This window comes from Mesocricetus auratus, unplaced genomic scaffold (assembly GCF_017639785.1).
Source record: "Mesocricetus auratus isolate SY011 unplaced genomic scaffold, BCM_Maur_2.0 Super-Scaffold_100053, whole genome shotgun sequence".
NCBI classification, from domain to species: domain Eukaryota; kingdom Metazoa; phylum Chordata; class Mammalia; order Rodentia; family Cricetidae; genus Mesocricetus; species Mesocricetus auratus.
The window spans coordinates 1354896-1372879 of record NW_024429230.1 but is presented as its reverse complement, the minus strand read 5'-3'; the positions used below and the strand labels follow the sequence as shown (position 1 = coordinate 1372879).

The 17984-nt window shown below is 38.8% G+C and overlaps 1 protein-coding gene across 3 annotated transcripts in view; it reads right to left on the bottom strand.

Annotated features, from left to right (window-relative positions):
* Nucleotides 1-17984, bottom strand: part of Adk (adenosine kinase) — a 391346-nt gene that overhangs the window by 323218 nt on the left and 50144 nt on the right. For all 3 annotated transcript variants that reach the window (XM_005083530.4, XM_005083531.4, XM_040735976.1), the window contains exon 3: nucleotides 15804-15857. In XM_005083530.4, the coding sequence (XP_005083587.1) occupies nucleotides 15804-15857 (54 nt within the window). The remainder of the gene's footprint in view (nucleotides 1-15803; nucleotides 15858-17984) is intronic.

Genomic DNA, 17984 nt, shown 5'->3' with positions numbered 1-17984 from the left:
CAGCACCCCATCCCCTAATTACTGCAGTTACAGGGTTGGATTATTCATCAGAATATTTATTATTTTCCACCACCTTTACTACAAGAATGTCAGAATTATATTGTCTGAACAAATCTAGCTATAAATGAAGACAAATAAACTATATATAGTACCATTTAGATTATTCTTCAAAATCTGTCATTTTTTTCTAAAATTCTCACAAATTATAAAACATAATTTTCTTAAAATATAACTTTCATTTCAAGTAATACTTATTCAAAAATCCATAAGCATTGATAAATTCAAGCAACAAAATCCAACGAGCAAAACTATGCAATGTACCAAGTATAACTGGATACAGCACAAGTTGTAAGAAACTCCATCTAATATCGGAGACTCACAGAAAAATTACAGTACAGTAGAAGCAAACTTATTAGGGCTGAATGGGGAGCTTTTAGATTTAAAAAAAAAAAACAGCTAAATGTTTCAGTTACCCAAAGGAAAAAAAGTTGGCAAAGGGCAGAAGGAAGCTGACCCAGGACTATCACTAGAGGAGAAGGCAAGGTCCCAACTAGCAACAACTTCCCAACCATGCCTGGCACTGACAATACAGAATGACTGGACTGTTTTCCTTGCTAGTGTTTGTCTGTCTCAGGCCGGCATCAAACTCAAGACACTCCTCCTGCCTTGGCCTCACAAGGGCTACTTTTACACCACGCCCCCCACACCCAGCTCTTAAAGCATCATAGTATTACAGCCACGTGTGGACCAATTCATGCCTTGGGGACGTGGACATCTAGGAGTGGGAAAGTTCAGGGTACACAGAATGTTACTGAATAGGCAGGATGAACAGAAGACGGGAGACTGGAGGCAGACAACCCTAGTCCTGCCTGTCACATTTAGAAAAGAAAATGAAAGGATGGACAGACTTGGAGACAGTCTGGCATATTCACTCATTAAACAGACACTGAGCCAGGCATGCTGGTGCACACCTTTAATCTCAGCTCCAGGGAGACAGAGGCATTGAGTTTAAGGACAATCTGGTCTATTTTCCAAGTTCCCGGCCTGCCAGTGAAATCCAGTCACCAATAAGTAAATAAAATAGGCATAAAAATAAGAATATACTGAGCTCCTATAATATACTTGGCAAAATGTTAAGACCCTAAGTTGCAAAGACAAAAGTAACTACCTTTGGTTGGCTCCTAATCTAGAGATGGAAAGAAACAGAATTACAGGACAACCTAGTTCTTCTAAAGCAAAATCAGGTCACAAACCAGATAAGTGAAGTCAGGAAACCTTCTAGGTTGGGTGTGGTGCGGCATACATACCTTTGTGAGTTCTAGGTCAGCCAGAGCTACATAACAAGAACCTGTCTCAGAAAACAAAATTTTCAAGAAAAAAATCTGAATCTTGAAACTTGATAGTTTGGAAACTACAAACCCCAAAGGAAACATCCAGATACTGTACCAGGCCAAAAGCAAATACTGAGTACAAGAACAAGTTCGACTACTGACACGTTTCCTTAAGATAAGAATGCAACGCTGAGCATGATACAGGAGCAGGGAAGAGATTTACGAATGCTCTTGAGGCAGGAATAGCTTGCAGTGTCCTTGGAAAGGCAAGCCTGTGAGGCTCCCTCAAGAGGAAACACACTACTAAATCATTGGGTGTTCTATCTCACAAGCACTTTATTACTCAAGCTAAAATTTTATGATCAGAAAATAAAGAACAGCACTCCCTTACTTAAGGGAAAACGCAGAGTTCAAATGAAGAGAAAATGAAGACAGGTCAAACGGCAAGGGCTGTGAACACAGGGAGACGGTGTGGGGAAGCGTGCACCCGGAACGTGGGAGGCACTGGACAAGGCCCCAAGCACCAAGGGGGAATCCTCGGTAATTATGATTCTTATGCCTTAGGAGAGTTGTTAGTAAAGTTAAAATAATGGTACTCCATACAGTCTTTACCTGAAAATAGGCAGGAATGTGAGGAACATTTTCATTACAATAATGAAAATGGGATAGTTTAAGTTAGGCGTTAAACAATACCTGGTGAATAACACTAAAAGAAACCATTCACTTTATACTGTTAAATATTTCAAGGCTTGAGAGAAGATTCAGGGGATAAATACATGCTGTTGTAGACGAGGACATGAGTTAGATGCTCACGACCTGTGTAAACATCAAGTGGATGCCGTGACCCCCCTGTTGTATAAGGATCTGGGGTTCAAGCATAGGGCTTCATTCCAACATGACACACAAGTGCTCCACCTACTGAGGCAAATCCCCAGCCCATGTGATACAGAGGTCAATCACACTATAAAGACTGTCAATAATATCCCCAACTTAAGTACCTCTAGAATTGCAATAACTTTTTGTAATCATTAAGGATTACCAGCCTAACATAACCCTAGGAATGATGAACTCAAAACCATTCACACCTAGGACTCTGAGTTACTTGAAAAGCAAATGCTTAAGAGTAGTATATAAATCTCATGACATTTTTTAAATTGAAGAACATTTTTCATACAATAGATTTTGATCATGTTTCCCCTCCCCCAATTTCTCCCAAATCCTTTCTACTTCTACCTCCCAGCCCACCCAATTTTCTCTTTCAAAAAAAACCCAAGAAAACCAAAAAAAAGTACAAAAACAAAACAAAATGAAACAGAAAAGTCCACAAAAGTACTGCTGAGTTCACTCTGTGTTCACCGACTGCCCTGTAGTGAGGCTGATAAACCTGCTCCATCGGAGAACTGACCCCCCTTTGTCAGAGGTGTCACTTGCAGTTGGCTGTCCACTTCCCTCTCAGGGCCGCTTCCTAGTCTGGCTGGAACCTGGGCAGGCCTGTGCATGCTGCCAGTCCCTTGAGTGTGTGTGTGTGTGTGTGTGTGTGTGTGTGTGTGTGTGTGTGTGTGTGTGTGTGCGTGCATCGGTCCTGCCGTGTGTGGAAGACACTGTTCTCTTGGGGTCATCCAACACCCGTGGTTCCTACTGTCTTTCCATCTCTTCAGCACAGATTCCTGATGGTTGAGGGGAGGGGTTTGGTGAAAGCACACCATTTGTTACTGAGTGTTCCAAGGTCTCTCACTCGCTGTACATCGACCAGCTGGAGATCTCTATTGAGAGATTAAGTACTTAAAAGGTTTATGCTCTCATCCACTACACACACACACACACACACACACACACACACACACACACACACACATGCGCTCGCGCGCGCGCATAGGCTAGGCAAGCACTCAAAATCACTGAGCTACATCCAAAGTCCAAAACAACATATTAAAAATAATTCTGATTAGAGAAACCTAAAGTTCATTTTTAAAAAGCCAAAACCCAAAAGAGCAGTTACAGTAACTGTGTAAACTTGATTACCAATTCGAAGAGGTGGCTAAAATTAGAAGTACTTATAAGATTCAAATGTTGTAGAAAAATAAAGATTTTTGCTCTCTGCTAAGAAAGTATAAAGAGAGCAATGTTTAAGTATACCAACGTTCAGGATTTACATTACTTGAATAATTAGGCAATATTTTAAATTTCTTCTTAAAGCAATTTCTAACACAAAGCAATTTCGGGAATAATACAAATTAATGCATTATTACATGCTGTATTGAGGGAACTTTGCTGCGGGAAGTATTTTCAAAATAGTAAACATTAAAATCAACAACAAAAGGGACTTGAAAGATGGCTCCATGCTCAAAATGTCACAAGGAACTGATTAAGTAATAAACAAAACTTCAAGGGAAGGTTGCAATCTATTCTACATAATATGTTAATTGTTCCATTAAATTATTGAAAAACCATGCTGCAGTCTTAATGGAGTTCTACAGAGGGAGATAGCAACAAAGAATGAAGTGATAATGAAACCAACTTGCAGTCCCAGCCTGCTAGAAGTGCACAGTGACCTCACAATTACTCCTTGTGGCATCACTATACTGCACTATGACATCACAATTATACATTGTGACATCACTATACTGTAACATCACAATTATACATTGTGATATCACTATACTGCACATGGACATCACAATTATACATTGTGACATCACTATACTGCACATGGACATCACAATTACTCCTTGTGACATCACTATACTGCACATGGACATCACAATTATACATTGTGACATAACTGTCCTGCACTGTAACATCACAATTATACATTGTGACATCACTATACTGCACATGACATCTCAATTACTCCTTGTGACATCACTATACTGCACTGTGACATAACAATTATACATTGTAACATCACTATAGAGCACTATGACATCACAATTATACATAGACATCACTATACTGCACTGTGACGTCACTATAATGCACAGTGACATCACAATTACTCATTGTAACCTCACTATACTGCCCTATGACATCACAATTACACCTTGTGACATCACTATACAGCACTGTGGCATCACAATTATACATTGTGACATCACTATGCTGCACTATGACATCACAATTACACATTGTGACGTCACTATACTGCACTGTAACATCACAATTATACATAGTGACATCACTATACTGCACAGTGACATCACAATTATACATTGTGACATCACTATGCTGCACTATGACATCACAATTACACATTGTGACATCACTATACTGCACTGTAACATCACAATTATACATAGTGACATCACTATACTGCACTGTAACATCACAATTATACATTGTGATATAACTACACTGCTCTGTAACATCACAATTATACATTGTGACATCACTATACTGCCCATGCACATCACAATTACTCCTTGTGACATCACTATACTGCCCTGTAACATCACAATTACACATTGTGACATCAATATACTTCACTATGACAACACATTTATACATTGTGACATCAATATACTGTACTAACATCACAATTCTACATTGTGACTTCACTATGCTGCACCATGACATCACAATTATACATTGTGACATCACTATAGAGCACTATGACATCACAATTATACATTGTGACATCATTATGCTGCATTATGACATCACAATTCTACATTGTGACATCATTATACTGCACTGTGACATCACAATTATACTTTGTGGCATCACTATACAGCACCGTGACATCACAATTATACATAGTGACCTCACTATACTGCACTGTGACATCACAATTATACTTTGTGACATCACTATACAGCACTGTGACATCACAATTCTACATTGTGACATCATTATACTGCACCATGACATCACAATTATACATAGTGACCTCACTATACTGCACATGGACATCACAATTACTCATTGTGACCTCACTATACTGCATTATGACATCACAATTCTACATTGTGCCATCACTATACTGTACTGTGAAATCACAATTCTACATTGTGACATCACTGTACTGGACTGTGACATCACAATTAAACATTGTGACATCACTATACTGTACTGTGACATAATCATACATTGTGGCATCAATATACTGCACTATGACCTCACAATTATACATTGTGACATCACCATACTGCACTGCAACATCACAATTACACATTGTGACATCACTATACTGCACTATGACATCAAATTTATACATTGTGACTTCATTATACTGCACTGTGTCATCACAATTATACGTTGTTACATCACTCTATTTTACTGACATCACAATTCTACATTGTGACATCACTATGCTGCACTATGTCATCACAGTTATACATTGTGACATCACTATACTGCACTGTGACATCACAATTATACATTGTGATATCTCTATAGAGCACTATGACATCACAATTACACATTGTGACATCACTATACTGCACTGTAACATCACAATTATATATTGTGGCATCACTATACTGCACATGGACATCTCAATTACTCCTTGTGACATCACTATACTGCACTGTGACATAACACTATACTGCACTATGACATCACAATTATACATAGACATCACTATACTACACTGTGACATCACTATAATGCAGTGACATCACAATTACTCGTGACCTCACTATACTGCCCTATGAAATCACAATTACACCTTGTGACATCACTATACAGCACTGTGACATAACAATTATACATTATGACATCACCATAGAGCACTATGACATCACAATTACACATTGTGACATCACTATACTGCACTGTAACATCACAATTATACATTGTGACATCACTATACTGCACATGGACATCTCAATTACTCCTTGTGACATCACTATACTGCACTATGACATCACAATTATACATTGTGACATCACTATACTGCACTATAACATCAGAGTTATACATTGTGACATCACTATCCTGCACAGTGATATCACAATTACTCGTTCTGACCTGACTATTATGCACTATGACATAATCTCTTAATTGTTTGGAGAAGTCCACCTAACTGAGCTTCAGTCTCAAAAACAAGGGCTCCAAAAGCAATCTACTCATACTGATCTCAAGAAGTGTGCGTGTAAGATTTTTAGCGCATACACATTTTGAATTTTATTAGAAGCTTAGCATTGTAATTAATGATCATTAGTTCAGTAATAATGCTTTTGATGATACGTGGATGGCTACAATATTGCATCTCAAATGCTCTTGGTTTCTTGCTGCATAAGGAAAAATCCAAGTTACTCAAGCAAAATTAATTTTATCAGGCTGGAGAGATGGTTCAGCAGCTCAGAATACTGCCTGCTCTTCCAAAAGACCTAGATTCAATTCCCAGCGCCCACATGGTGCTTCACAACCATCTGTAACGCTAGTTACAGGACATCCAATGCCCTCTCCCGCCCTCCATAAGCAACAGGCATGAACATAGTATATAGACATATATGCAGACAAAAACACAGAAGTACCTAAATGTTTTTAAAACCATAATTTTGTGCTACTGCTAGTAACACCTGCTCCTTCTATTTGGGGTAGAAGACTTTTATAAATTTACTACGTTCTGCATAGAGGGTACAGTACCAGGGTTTTTCTTTTAGGGTTACCAACCAGCTCCCAAATTATGACAGAGGCTTCCTGTTAGTTATGAATGCTCTTTCTAGCTCTGGCTAGCTTTTCTCCTTTAACTTAACCTGTTTCTCTTCATCTACCTTTTTTTTAATCATTTTTTATTTTAATTTTAAATAGCTTGTTTTACATGTCAATCCCAGTTCCCTCTCCCTCCCCTCCTCCCACACTCCCCTCCCCCCCCCCCAGCCTCCCACCCTATTGCCAATTCCTTCCTTTCCTCAGGGCTTTTTACCCTTATTTGTCCTACTCCGTGTCTGCTGGCTAGCCCAGACATCTCCCTTTCTTTATTCTTCGTTCTCTTCTCCTTCACCCTTCTAGATGTCTCCTATTTATTCTCTCTGCCTATCCTTGCCTAGCTATTGGCCATTCAGATTTTTATTAGACCAAACAGGTTAGGCAGCCAAAATGAAACAGCAGCACATAATTAAATAAATGCAGCCCAAACAAATGTAACCCATCTCTACATCGTTAACAAGGGCAGCAGAAACAAATGTAACACACCTTCACAAAGTTAAAGTCATATTCTGCTACATAAACAAGTGAAACATACTTTTGCCTGTTGAATATTCCACAACAGGGTCTGCTAACACATATAGACATATAGTATACATCAATTCTGCCATAGGATTTAACTCTGGTATATCAGGACACAACACCATTACTAGTTAAACCTATTCCTACTGTCAGAAAAAAATGGAGAAGTTGGTTGGCTTCTTGGTGGAAGAGAATTTTTTGTTTTGCTTTTTGAGAAGGAGATCATGTTGTTAGTTAGGCTGGTTGTAAACTCAGAATCTCCCTGCATCACCTTCTTCAAATTTGGAGAAATAGAAGTTAAAAGTCCAAGGTTCAGAAAAAGCACTAAACAGCCCTGTGTAGGTTAATGTATATGCCTTTAATCCCAGCACTCACAAGGGAGTGACAGGTGGATTTCTGTGAATTCAAGGTCGTGATGGTCTACAGAACTAGTTCCAGGATGGGCAAGGATATACAAAGAAATCCTGTCTCAAGGAGGGGAAAAAAAGTCAAATCTTTGAAAGAAGCATAGACAGGCCTAAGTGCTGACCTAAGCAATAAAGAGGGCCAGTGTGTTGTCCTCAATCAGAACTAGCTCCTCTGAGTTTTCAATGAGGTATGTAATGATAACACCAAAGTCTGACAGTGGAGAAACTTGGGTGAATTGTTTTGCCTTCTGCATTTAATGCCTTCTTTGTAAAATTGTAATAATTACATTTTATCTCTTAGGGGTGGTATGGCTCAGCAGTTAAGAGCACTGGCTGTACTTGTAAGAAGACCTGGGTTCAACTCCCAGTTCCCACATGACTGCTCACAACCCTCTGTAACTCCAGTTCTGGGGTATCTGATGCCCTCTACTGGCCTCATCAGATATTGCATGCATGCAGTATACACACATAAATGGAGGAATCATTCATATACATAAAAAATTATATACAAGCCGGGCAGTGGTGGCACACGCCTTTAATCCCAACACTTGGGAGGCAGAGGCAGGCATATCTCTGAGAGTTCGAGGCCAGCCTGGTCTACAGCGCAAGTTCCAGGACAGCCTCCAAAACAATACAGAAAAACCCTGTCTCGAAAAACAAAAAAAACAAAAACAAAAAAAAATTATATACAGTAAGAATTTAAATATACAGGGGCTGGAGAGATGTCTCAGGGGCTAAGAGCACTGGCTGCTCTTCCACAGGACTCAGGTTCAATTGATTCCCAGCACCCATATGACAGCTCACAACTGTCTGTCACTACATTTCAAGGGACCTGACACCCTCACATAGACAAACATGCAGAAAAATCACCAAAGCCCAGAAAAGTAAATAAATCTTAAAAAGTCACTGTCCATAAATGTGTAAGACTATAGTTGAGGTCTGTGTGCATGCTAATGTTCATAGCGCCTTTCTTGGTTTAGAAGTTTACGTAGCCCAGGCTGACCTGGAACACACAACCGTCCTGCCTCAGACTCCTGATTAACAACAGCTTTTGGCACAGACTTCTACTCTTTTAAAAGCTGTATCTCAACACTTTGGCTTTAGATTAATGATTGGCTATCATTACCCTGTTTTCACTTATTTAGTAATCCCTTTAGATATAGCTTCTTAGATCCCACCATTAATTCATAAGGAAAAAAATTGAATCATTTTGGGGATATGTTTAAGACTTAAATGACCTCACTTGATGTTAGTCTGGGATTCAAAGAGAAGGCTTCTTATGAAATCAGCAAGAAAGGACCAAAGGAATCTAACTACCATGGGTAAAGTGTTTATTCCCAGATTAGCAGCTTCGTGGAACTGACTAGTGAACACCCAAAGGCGCTTTTCAAAAACTAATTTAAGAAGCAATATATCAAAGTTACCTTACAAAAATTAAGACCACATAGAAAGACAATTTTAATATACAATTCTGGAGCCTTCTGGGATATAGTTCAGTGTTAGGAGTGCTTGTCTGTATCCACAAGGCCAGGATTGGTACCGACCACTGGAAACAAATGTACAAACAAACAACACATATAAATAAATGTTTCTTACATAAAGGAAACTAGTACCTTAAGTTAAATTTCCCATTGGAAGTTACATGCATAGAATCAAAACAAAACAAAAAAAAAAACTGAGATGGAAGACGCCTGATATAGTCTAGAGAAAGGAGAACAAACAAAGATGCCAATGATGAGGATCCCATGTAAGATACTCAAGGAAATGAGAAACACGAGAGTTCAAATATTATTTCACATAAAATACAGGTGCAAAATGTAGGACATAACTCAAGTAAATTAAGAGTCTGACATTTAATAAGCATAAAAGTTTTTTGTATGGTTCTGACATAAACCTTTGTTTTTGCCTCACCTTCGAAGAATTTTAAGTTCAATTTGGAAGTCAGGCATATACAGTAGTTGACTGAATTTGGAAGTCAGGCATATATAGTAGTTGACTGATTTTCTGCAACCCAATCAGTATTGGTTCTAGGTCTAACGTGATTTCTAAAAATCACAAATAGGTCCTGACATATTAATTTAAGCAACAAGATACTGTGTTCATTCTTTGTTTTGGAGGCTGTCAGTCCAGCCCAGCCTCGAACTCACAGAGATCCTCCTGCCTCTGCCTCCCGAGTGCTGGGATTAAAGGTGTGTGCCACCAACGCTCGGCCACTGTGTTCATTCTTACAGGTGACCAAATCTAATATTACCTTCTTTTATAATTACTGTGTAATGCATGGAAAGTTGAGTCCTAGCAGCCACATGGCAGTTCATAACCATCTATAACTCAAGGTCTAGGGAACCTGAGACCTACTTCTAGCCTTCAAAGGGACCATGGACACATGTGGTGCACATACATATGCATATGAGCAAAACACTCATAAACACAAAATAAAGTAATCTTTAAAAATATATAAACAAGTGCCAGGCAGTAGTGGCGCACGGCTGTAGTCCCAGCCCTCGGGAGGCAGAAGCAGGTGGATCTCTGTGAGTTCGAGACCAAGCCTGGTCTACCGAGCGAGTTCCAGGACAGGCTCCAAAACAATACAGAGAAACCCTGTCTCAAAAAAATAAACAAATAAATAAATAAACAAATAAACAAACAAACAGAATAAAATTACTGTGTTTAGGGCACTTTTTAATATAACCAAAAGTAAAAATTAAAAGGGGGATAGACCAGTTACTTGATTAGCATTGTCATTATAAGGGTATATTAAACTATAGCAGGTTACTTTGTTAATATGACTCTTACCCTATTCATGACAAAATTCAGTATTAAGCTTTACCTTAGTATCTGTCAAGCAAATGTATCTAACTCCCTTTAAAAGATATTTCTCCCTGTCTTGTAGAATATAGCAAATAGGAAAAAAATAATCAACCACTAAGTTTAGTCTCCCTCTATAAAGTAGTATGGGTAAGTTTTCACTAATAATTTTAGCAACTATTAAATTTTCTCACATGAATCTTGATGATCATATTTCAATATACTATTCATACTCAAAGAAATATAAAATTTACATATTTATGAAATAAATATATTTCAATAAAAATGGTTCTATCTTCTATATTGCAAATCTGTCCAAAAATGAGAAAACAAAATATTCTTAAGTCTTTATTTACAGAAGAAGTTAGCATCTTTCACTTTTGCAATAACTTTACTGTGATATGATAGATATAAAAAACTATGGAGTATCTTTGAATAGGGCTTGTACAATGACATGGCATGGACATAAATGTAACTTCCCAGCCCCTGGCTTTGCTGAAGGTTTGCTTGGTCCTTAATGCAATGTTCAAAAGTGAGACTTTTGGATAATGAATGAATCACAGGAGCTCTGCCTTAATCCATGGACTACCCTACTGATGACTAAGAATGTAAGGGCACCAGTGGTGGTGATGGTGATGGTGATGGTGGTGGTGATGATGGTGGTGATGATGGTGGTGATGGTGATGATGGTGGTGATGCTGATGGTGGTGGTGGTGATGGTGGTGATGATGGTGATGGTGATGATGGTGGTGATGATGATGGTGGTGGTGGTGGTGGTGGTGATGGTGATGGTGATGGTGATGATGGTGGTGATGATGATGGTGGTGGTGGTGGTGGTGGTGATGGTGATGGTGGTGATGATGATGGTGGTGGTGGTGATGGTGGTGGTGGTGATGGTGGTGCACACCTTTAATCCCAGAGCTCAGGGAAGCAGAAGCAGGCAGTTCTCTATGAGTTTGAGGCCAGCCTGGTCCAGTCAGGGCTATACAGAGAAACCCTGTCTTGAAAACCGAAACAAAAGAAGGAGAAAAAGAAAGAAAAAAAAACTTAATGACATTATTGAGAGGTGACAGAAAGCAGGAAGGTGTGGGACCTTCTTGGGAGGTGGTGTGGCCTTAAAATGAAATCTCATTCCTGGCAAGCGTCCTTTCTCCCTCTCTCTCCCTCCCTCCCTCCCTCCCTCCCTCCTTCTCTCCCTCCTTCCCTCATACCAATATCCCCGAATGTCTGTCTTGCACGCTTCCCAGAACAGCTCTCCTCTACGACACTTACACCACGTTGTGTCTTGCCCCACTCCCACAGGGATGAAGCCAAGCCACCCTAGACGGAGGTCTGACTCTATGAGTCAAAATAAACTACTCCCTCTTACTGATTCTCAGGTGTTGTAATTCTTCATGGACGTGTTATGCTCATACACAGTAAATGGTGTAAGCGAAGAAAAAACACTGTTGACTGTGACATTTTTCTTATTTTAAGACATTACACTTATAAAACTAAGATTGCAATAAAGTAAAAAGTCCACAGAAAATTAATAACCAATTTCATTATGGAATTAACCAGAGCCAAGAATGAACCCCAGTTTTGGATTAATCACAACACAACTATTAAGTGTTCTATTTCCCAAACTTAAAATCATCCCTTAGAGCAGTATATTCAGTGTAGAGAAACAAGGAAAATTATTCTGCTTAGAGAAACAAATGTCACTGCTGATCAATTTATTCCCTGTGTGACAAGTATGTTTTCCAGGAAAAGGCTGGGGAGGGTGTCCATGAAGTATGAGTAACTGTTTATGGAATCTGATTCATCAGATTTTGGGAACTAAGCCTACTTTTAACAAAAACATATTCCATATAAAGCAGTAACAACTACCAGTATGCCAATAGCTCTTGCATGTATACATTGAATCAGGGTGCAGTGTAGGTGAGTGAGTAATGTGATAGTATCCACAGTTTTTTTTAAATAATATCATAATGAGTTATTTTGAATATAAGAATTAATAATAGTGTTTTATGAGAATAATACATGCATCATTAATTAGGTAATTACATTTTGGGTTTTTTGTGTATGCACAGACATCTATGTGTGTACATATTTACTTTACATGTGTGTAAGTGCAAGTGTATGAACACCACAGAAACCATGTGAAGGTCAGAGGGCAACCTCTGGTATTGGTCATCACTGTTTTAAGCAGGGTCTCTCTCGTGTGGTTTGACACTGAGCTTGCTGTCCCGCACGCTTTGGGGAATTCGACCATCGACATCTTACATCTCCCTGCAGGAGCACTGGGGCTTCAAGGGCACAGAGTGCTTGTGCTCCTTGTGTCCCAGGAATACACGCTCAGATGCCGATGCCGGCCTGGCAAGCTCTGGGCGGCTGTCTTCTCAGCCATAAAACCGGCACTATATATATAGTTCATTTTTTAGACCTTGGTCTTGAGCACAAAGAGATTTGGGCTATTCTTTTGAATAGGCATAAAGTATTTGTTCAACAGTTCAACACATGCACACAATGATTAGCATTTTTACTTTCTCAGTGAGAATTTTGGCTGTTTGAATCTTGAAGAAAAAAATGAGATTATTTATAAATACCTTTCACAACAAACTGATGATGAATTTTAATTTAAAATTCTATTCATATCCAATTACAAGGTTTTGTTAGTGCAGAGTTCAAAAGAACTACATGACAGAAGACATTCAAAGTCACCCAACAGCCAGCACTAACAAAGAACAAATAAACTACTCTGATAAAAATGCCATATTATCTAGGACAGTCAGGGCTATACAAAAAAAAACCCTAACATTAAGAAAAAGAGGCCATACTAATCAGCAATAAAAAGGGAATAAAATGACACATACACAAATAATGATCTAGCTCACAATCAAACTGAACAGCCAGGCACAGTAGTGCATGTCTGTCATGCCAGCACTCAAAGAGGCAGAGCAAGTGGATCTCTGTGCGTTAGGACCAGCATGGTAATACTCAAAAACAGTCAGCTCCAAGCTAGCCAGGGTGAGAGAGGCAAAGTCTATGCCAAAAGAGGGGCTCAGGAGAAAGAAAAGAAGAGGGGGAAATAAAAAAGGCATTATTTAAAAAAAAAAAGTCACCCGTATGATTTCATTTATTCAAAATTATACCATAAGAAATTTAAAAGAACAAAAAACAAAACAAAATAAAAAAACCCACTTAACTATTAAATCCCAGTAATTTAGGGGAAAGTACTCTGAAACTTACTTTGAAATGACCCCAAAAATAAAAAGACAAATTAATGAACTGAATGGATTAATGGATTGAAGACAAAACATGAAAAGGACAAATAAGTACAATAAAATATAAATGAGAAAATCCAGAGGTGAATATGTGGGTGAATATATAGTGTATGTTTCATTTTCCCATAGTACAGTTCAATGTATCAGATAAAATTAAATGTTAGAAATTATTTTTTCATAATAAATTTCAAGAAAAAAATCGTTAGTCTAGCTCTAAACATGAAGGTGAACTGTATCTTGGACAGTTCTAAATAAATGTTAACTTCTAAATAAACATTAAAACAAACTGAATACCAGATATTTAAAGTCCATAGTGTGTATACAAATGGAGACTAAATCAAGTAAGCCAAGGCTGATCTGAGTTAGATAAGAAGATAAAATGGGTACAGGGTGTTGTGCCTCTTTTCTGTAATCCCCAGCACCTGGCAGGCAGAATTCAAAAGCAGCCAGCATACATAGTGATACTTTGTCAGCCTGAACTACAAAGTGAGAACTTTAGTGCAACTTAATTAATTAGTAAAATGTCTTTAACATTAAAGTATATGTACTATACTAAGAAAATTTCCAAGGAACTTTGGAAGAGTCAATATAATTATAAATGGTATCAACTCAATTAATATGCAGAGTAATTAATATAGTGTAGCCTAATTAATATTATAATTACAATTTAATTGTAATTAAAATTAAATCTAAATTTAATTTTATCTTTATTTAATTAAATCTTTCTTTTACAGTATTGATGTTGCCTGTTTATATGATACTTAACATTACCAGCATGTTCCTTACTGAACAATGGGGAAAACAGACCATCTTAAAATATATATATATATATATATATAGATGGCTCAGAGGTTAAGAGCACTGGCTGCTCTTCCAGAGGTCCTGAGTTCAATTCCCAGCAACCACATGGTGGCTCACAGCCATCTGGAATGAGATCTGGTGCCCTCTTCTGGCCTGCGGGCATACATGGAGGCAGAACAATGTATACTTAATAAATAAATCTTAAAAAAGTACACACAAGCCGGACGTTGGTGGCACACGCCTATAATCCCAGCACTCGGGAGGCAGAGGCAGGCGGATCTCTGTAAGTTCGAGACCAGCCTGGACTACCAAGCGAGTTCCAGGACAGCCTCCAAAGCCACAGAGAAACTCTGTCTCGAAAAACAAAAACAAACACACACACACACACACACACACACACACACACACACATAAAGCTTCCCTCTTTAGACAACCATATTTAAAAGACTGCCATAAGTTTCAATTTTCCAAACGGATCATTTGTAACTAAAATACTGACAATGCTTGTCAGATGGCAATCTTAAAAATAACACCTTCTAGTATAAAAAAAAGTCAAAGAAAACATCCCAGCTCCCCATGGTATTTCTCAAAAGTTTAAAAAAAATAGAAGGCTAAAAGAAGTCCATTAAAAAATGTAAGAGTGTTCACAGTTCAAGCTTCATGTTTGACATACTTTATCCTAAACAATAAGCAGGTATTTGCTTTTATATAAAGCTAAAAATCACATCTCTTCATCTTTAGGAAGTGCTAGAAAAAGCACCTGAATAAAACTACAAAATTAACCATGCATTTTATGTTTTATCCAGGGAAAGAGAAAGAAATGTGTTTCCAAGCATATATGTTACCTGGAAAATCAAATATAATTTGAAATATTTCAGTGAGTATCACAAACCCTGAGGTTCATTTGAGATAGCACAAATTATGTAACCCCACCATGATTACAGCCAACGTGTGTGTGTGTGTGTGTGTGTGTGTGTGTGTGTGTGTGTGTGTGTGTGTGTAGTGAGGTTTAATGAACTTACAATTCCTTGTGCTTGTCTTCAGCCAAGATCTGGTCATTTGGTTTCAGCGAATACCTGCAACACACAAAGAACACACTGGTCAGATGAACATACAAGCATGCTTGCCCCAAGATTCGTTTGATCACATGTCCTCCAATCCAACTGGAGTGTGCAATCTGTTGAGTTCTATCAAATAAGCTTGATTTTAAACACTGGTGTATGTCTCTGACTTAACTGACAAAACATCAGTCTTTGCTGTCATTAGTCACTTCCTCTGACACCACCCCAGGGCTTGAAGGCATTAAGCTGACAGTGTACTGAAACACAAGGTATCCTGGGTAGTCCTCTGCAGTGAATCACAGTCTCTCTTCCAGCAGTTTCAAATTCAATGACTAACTCATCGTTAAAGATTGGAAACGTTCACAAAACATCATTATTCACTCACAATAAACATTTACTGTGTAGCAAGCTATGTACTAAGAAAGAGTGTTGTAAGTTTTCACATGCACCCCACATACATACACATACATGCTAACAAGCAAGTGCCCACTTTTCTCCCTTTCACTATGAGAAAGGACCTCACTGAGTTGCCCGGGCTGACCTTGACCTCTTGTGTAGTTCACGTTGACTTTGAACTTTCCGTCCTGTTTCAGCCTCCCAAGAAGCCAGGATTATGAGCCTTCACCACGAGGGCTGGCCGAAGGTTTTGTTCCTGATATTAGTTGATATGGGTAGGGAGCTGGTATATGTGCATATGTGTATATGAGTAAACATGCCTACACACACATGATGAGTGGCCAGGGGAAGGTGTCAGGTATCTTTATTACTCTCCATTTTATTCCTCTGGCGTGACTATCCCTGAACCTGAAGCTGGCATTTTTCAGCTAGACTGGTGGTTAGCAAGCCCCAAATATCCTCCTGTCTCTGGTCCCCATAGGGCTGGCTTTACAAGTGGTCGTGAGCCTCAAGTCAGCTTGGTATGTGGGCAAAAGGATCAAACATCAGGTCCTCTTATTTGTACACCAAGCACTCCACCAAGCAGGAATTTTCAATTCACTAGCTTGCTGGACACAGATATAAATCTCACTCCTTTATCTCCGTTTTTCTATCTATAAACTATAGGTTGCTATAAATGTTGTAACAGGCACTTTTATTTGTACTGCTAAAGATGGAAAGGCTTTTCTTCTGAAGTCTTCACAGAAACAGAAAACCAACAACTTCCAGGTCATCAACTCCATTGTTCAAGCCTTGTTATGCTTTCTCTCCTCTCTCTCTCTCCCACAACAAGAGAACAGGAGTCTAAGTAGAAAAGTAATGCTGTTTTTTTTTCCCCTATCTCTTTCACAAGTACTGGACCTGTTTGCTTTGAAAGGACCTGTATTGTACTGTCCAGGATCTAAAAAAAAAAATCAATTCTGATGTTCTAAACAAAGAATAGTCCATAATATTTAGCCCATAAAGAATTTCTGTTTGGTAGTGGTGGCACACGCCTTTAATCCCAGCACTTGGGAGGCAGAGGCAGGCAGGTATCTGGGAGTTCTAGGCCAGCCAGGTTTACGGAGCTATTTCTAGGTCACCCAAGGTTGCACAGAGAAACCCTGTCTTGGGGCAGGTGGGAGACGGGGGATGGAGCATGGCTTAGCAGTTAAGAGAACTGGTTGTTTTTCCAGGAACCCACATGGTGGCTCGCAACCCTTTTCTGTTGTGCAAGCATACATGTAGACAGAGTAGTCACACATGAAATACATTTTTTAAAATGTAATGCAGTACAGGCTAACTACAGATCCTTCTGTTACATTATTTCTGTAAAGAAGAAGTTATGAGCTAGAAATGTGGAACTGTGGTCATAATGCTCTATTTTCAGATACCTCCAATAGTGGAAAAGAAATTGACAATTTTCATCTAAAAGGTTTATGTCTGTGCTGTGTTAAATAAAGATTTCAGGAGAAGCCCTATTAAACAAAGTTCAGAGAGTTTGAAAATAGATTTATTTGACCCAGACAACAAACTTCCAACTAGGGCCCTGGCTCTCTCTTCTATCTAACAAGGACTAAATATCAGAAGACAGGCCATAGGGGTTCTCAGTTATTCTTCCTGTTGTTGTGATAGATACTCTGACAAACCTGGGGGGGCGCATTTGGGCTCACATTTGAGTGTATCATTTACCATGTCAGGGAAGTCCTGCGGCAGAGCTGTTGGCCA